The 5091-nt window shown below is 35.8% G+C and overlaps 1 protein-coding gene across 3 annotated transcripts in view; it reads left to right on the top strand.

Annotated features, from left to right (window-relative positions):
* The window catches only part of sema3d (sema domain, immunoglobulin domain (Ig), short basic domain, secreted, (semaphorin) 3D), a 32395-nt gene extending 28437 nt beyond the window's left edge, over positions 1-3958 (top strand). For all 3 annotated transcript variants that reach the window (XM_014003453.1, XM_014003454.1, XM_014003452.1), the window contains exon 18: positions 2808-3958. In XM_014003453.1, the coding sequence (XP_013858907.1) occupies positions 2808-3266 (459 nt within the window). In that variant the 3' untranslated portion in view covers positions 3267-3958. The remainder of the gene's footprint in view (positions 1-2807) is intronic.
* The last annotated feature ends 1133 nt before the right edge of the window (positions 3959-5091 follow it).

Genomic DNA, 5091 nt, shown 5'->3' with positions numbered 1-5091 from the left:
CACACACACACACACACACACACACACACACACACACACACACACACACACACACATACATACACACAAATACAGACCATCTGGGTAAGTTCAAATATCTGGCATTGCTGTTTAATCACAGATGTCTTGATTTTGAATAGCCGCAGGCCGGCTTATGGACAACAGATAGGCACATAAATACTGACTTTTATGATTTGAAATGGATAGATTTGTGAAAGTTTGACTTTTTTATTGCATTTGCTCATGCGTTTTAAGAGTGGTTAGTTGTGTCAAGAAACAAATATTACGATTGGAGAAAGAGTTGTGAGTTTAACAGTGTGGGAGTTTAAGGAAAACTGTGTCTGCCTTTGCTTGAAGAACACATCATTAACGTCAAACCTAAATACCACCTGTGAGTTATAAGCATACGATGCACACACACACACACAGTCGTGAGTAAAAAAAAAAGTGAAGGCAAAGCGTGACACAATTTTTAAAATTTATTGTAAAATTCTGCTCGTCTTATCAGTTCCACCAATGGGGGGTCAGGGCAGGACTGTGGGAGGTATGCTTTTGAAGAAGACTCACATGCACATGTATTCTGAACACACACACTCACAATCTGTCCCTCCAATACAGCTGTGTTGTTTCAAGCTCCACAACAGCAACAGCACCACCCAATGAATCATTGTTAACGCTAAATGAAAGGAGGAGAATCGACATTTTTACACCTTAAAGACGAGCACAAACACTTTTCCGCAGCGGCGCAAACTCTCATTGTGCATCCAATGAGCTCTCTGTAGGAGAAGATGACCTCTGAACCTCCTCCACGCTGTGGTTGAGACTCACCACACCTAACTCAACATGGTTCCCATTTCAGGGCTCATTACACACCTTGAATACAAATCATGCGTGAAAATGTGTGCGTATGAGCGAGGTACGAGTTAGCAGCCAGTATTCATGTGGCTTTGTGCCAATTTCTACTGATTTTTTGTTTCAGCAAACAGAAAAATAAAATTTATTGTATCCTGAATGCCTTTTGTAAAGTTTTATTAGGTATACTAAGTATACGTATTAACTGTGTGTACATATGCAAAATTCTTTGATCAGATTAAAATGTATCTGGATTAAATAATTCCAATATATGGTTTAAATGGGCACAAACTTAATTAATCTGATCATGATGAGCATTTGCATGCACCAGACTTTTATTTATTTCCTTTACATCCATGTAAACATGGCTAACAAAATACTATCTTTTTTTCCCCAAAATACAATTATTTGACAGGAAGTTTGGGTCATGGCTGAAAGCAGTTAAGATTGGCATAAATTCTTATTTTTTATTGCATTTGTTCCCATTTTTTACAACAAAAAGATAAAAAAACTTTGATTGATGGCAACAATCATAAGCATAGTTATTCATAAAATATTAATTATGAAATGGAGTTGAATAAATAACAGTTTACTTTGTGCTCCATATAATTTTGCAGTAAAATATGATAATTAAACACTAAATCAGTAAGAGCTGCAGATGACGTTTTTCTTTATAGAGTTTTTTTCACTTTTGATTAAATATTCCCAGTGGTGCGCAGCGCTAACCCAAAAATTTGTTCCGCAATTTCTAAAGTGCTTATGAAAATATATAGGTCCTCAACTTCAAAAATGCTTATGCCATAGAAAAACCAGCGGAAGCTAATTTTTAAGCGCAAGCTCAATTTGACACTTTATAGCTGGCAATGATTCATGTACAATATATGTACAACACTGCCAACTAGTAGTGTATGAACTCTTTTACAACTTAATTCTACAACCTCCGATTGCTGGGGATGTGATTTCCTAAAACAGAACTTTGGCTCCTAGTCTAAAAGTTAAAATAGTTGTTGAGGATTGCTAGTTCGGCTGATTCTTTAAAAAGTTGTTGAGAATTGCTAGTTCGGCTGATTCTTTAAAAAGTTGTTAAGGATTGCTAGTTTTGCTGCTTCTTTGTCTTTTTCTTTTGTTTGTTATAGATTTTTCATTAAAGAAGCATCAATAAAGCAATTTCAAAACTGTTTATTGGAAAACTGAAGTGATGCATTCTGGATACATGACGGATTTGATTTGTGACAGGAAATGAAAGTTTTCCATGTAGTTGCTCCAGTTGATCACTAGGTGTCTGTCTAACCCAGCTGTCGGATTGCTTTGACCAATTACGCCAAGTATTGAGCTCCAGCATTTAAACTTTATTTTTTTTAAAAAGGAGCTCTGATTGTAAAGTGAAATAAATCAATACATACAAAATTTTAGTATGGATTACAAACGTTTACTGTTTTTGCTGGGACAGGGAGTTCTAAACACTGTCTTCCTGCTACGTAAGCAGACACAAAGCATTGTGGGAAATGAGAACCCTAACCGAAAGCAACAGTCAGTAAGGATGTATACGTTTCCTATAAGTGTGTTTATCTGGAAGGGGTGCAGTTGGATAGATCATGTGCGTTGTGATTCATTGACAGCTGTACCTTCCACTGTTCAAGATAATGATGATGACTGGTAAATAATTAGTTATTAGCGGTACTGCATTTTAATTTTATAAAGCGCAAATCCGCTTAAGAATTATAAAAAAATAGTAATACCACTAAAGTGCAAACGAAATATTTAGGTCCGCAATTAGCAGATTTGCGTTTTAGCAAACTGGTGCCCACCTCTGAATATTTCAATATCTCCTTTACCACTGCAGTTGTAAATCTTGGATTTTTAGGGATTTTATAAAAAATGTTGGTGGTTTCCCAAACTGAAATTATAAGCTCTTGTTGTGCTGCATCTCTAATGTGTTTCTTTCCATCTCTCAGGTCAAACTGGACGATCGTGTTGTCCACACAAACCGCGGACTACTGATTCGTTCCCTTCACGCCTCTGATGTCGGCGTGTACGTCTGCGTAGCCCAGGAGCACTCACACTTCTCGTACACGCTCCTCCGTCTCAAGCTCCAGCTTGTTGCACGTGGACAGCTGGACCGAAAGCACAAGGTCGGCGAGGATGCCGCGGCGGAGGCGCAGCACGCGGCAGAGACACGCCAGCGTTACAAAGACTACCTGAGAGCAATGAGCTCCCCCTCGCTGGAAGAGTACTGCGACTCGCTGTGGCTGGACAAGAGGTCGTCAAGGCCACGAGGGCGAGCTCCGGGAGCGGGCAAGTGGAAATACATTCAGGAGATGAAGAAGAGCAGAAACAGGAGGCATCACAAAGAACCAGAGGCAGAGGGAGAAAGGAAGAGTCAGAGGCGGGCAGTGAGGACAGGAGAGATTTGATGGGTGTGGGGGAGGGGTGGAAAACAATCAGGTTAGCTCAGTTAATGAACAGGTTAACTGTGAAACAACAGTCTCAAATGTGCAAATAAACTCTTTGATTGGTCACCAACGAAATATGTTTTAGCAGGTAAGAGAATGTAGAATTAAAATGTGGATAGATCACTGTTTAAATGAAATCTATTTTCTTTTGTGAGAAAATCATACTCTTTTTTTAATAAAAACAACAAAACAAAACAAAAACAAGATTTTTGCAAACAATGCAATTACACAGCTGGTAAAACGCACAACCATTTGTTGAATCTATGACTGACGTGTGAATAATTGCAACATGACTAGCTTTTTCAGTGACTTTGAATCCAGTATATTTTTCAGCAAGTTAAACCCTTCAGATGATGCTGATAGTTTGTTATAATAAAACAAATTGATAGAAGTGTTAAAAGGAGAAAATGTGGAAATAAACCAAAAGTTTGCTCATAGTGATGAGTTTGCCTTTATGTCGAGTAATTGTAAATATTTATGTAACGTGTACAGAAGATACAGCATGCTCATTTTGTCTCATTAGCAATTTGTATGTTTAAAACAATACTAATACGTTTGACTTTTATACAACCCTTCATTCTTGTTTATCATAGATTGAATAGATATTTTCATTTATTATTGTTCTTGGAATTTATTAAATAATTTGTCTCAAACTGTTTTACATTCATTTTTTTGCTTAGATTCTGTGCAAAGATAAAACCAACTGTGGCACAATCACGGATGCAGTTTCAGGCATTTTTAACCGCAATTTGCTGCACGAGTTAAACATTTTGAATTGCAGTGGATCAAAACAAACTGGTCTGTTTGATGCAAGTGTGTGTATATAACATATGCATCTGCAGCAGAAATCATGCAATTAAAAAACATCTTCATAAAAACAAATAAGATGATGCTTTTAACTTAATAAAAGATGAGAAGGCATCTTTGTCAGCAGACAAACACAGCATTATGCAACCAAATGTTGACCTTATGTTTGAATATTATATACTGCATATGTATATATAATATACATTTTATTTAATCATTTTTTTCAGTAAATCACTAACAATCTCTGGAGTTGTCTAGAATTACTAGTTGAATAAACCTTTAAAGAAGATTGTGTACATGACATATTCAAAAATAAGCCACAAATAACCTTTTAGTTCTCCATAACTAAATGTTTACATTAAATTTATGATGGCTAGAAAATAGTAAATAAAAAATCTAGAACAAACAATAAAATGACATAAATCTGTCACATTTTTATCAGAAATGCGATGACTAAATGCAAATATGTACCATTCAGGTTATTTTATGTGTCTCATAAATTTCATGCTTGTTGTAACAAAGCAAATAAATATTTTAGGTGTTTTTTTCTTCTTTACTGTTTATTTAATAATCAGAATCAAAGAAGAGCTGAAGACAAGTTAAAAGCATCTTCTTAATGCACATATACAATAATTATTTCCTCCTTGTTATATAACAAAGGTTAAGATCCATCCATCCATATTATAGGATTTTGTTTTTGACATCAGAACATCATTAATTTTAGTTCCAAATTGGACAATGACAAATTATTAAAAAAAGAACAAGAATTGTATTATTGTGTTATTTCACTATTTTATGGGATAAGTGTTAAGAGACGACACATAGTATTTCCTGCATGAATGTTAAATAAAGATATCAAAGCTCATGACAGCAAGGTCAGAGCAGGAAAGGAGAAATGAGATGTCAGACCAAAGTTGTCTTTCTCCGTTTGTATTAGAGGGTATTAACAGCTGTGCAGATGTGTGCTGTCAGACATTTG

Source organism: Austrofundulus limnaeus, unplaced genomic scaffold (genome assembly GCF_001266775.1).
Source record: "Austrofundulus limnaeus strain Quisiro unplaced genomic scaffold, Austrofundulus_limnaeus-1.0 Scaffold19, whole genome shotgun sequence".
NCBI classification, from domain to species: domain Eukaryota; kingdom Metazoa; phylum Chordata; class Actinopteri; order Cyprinodontiformes; family Rivulidae; genus Austrofundulus; species Austrofundulus limnaeus.
Note: the sequence above shows the minus strand (reverse complement) of the source record. Positions and strands in the feature narration are given on the sequence as shown.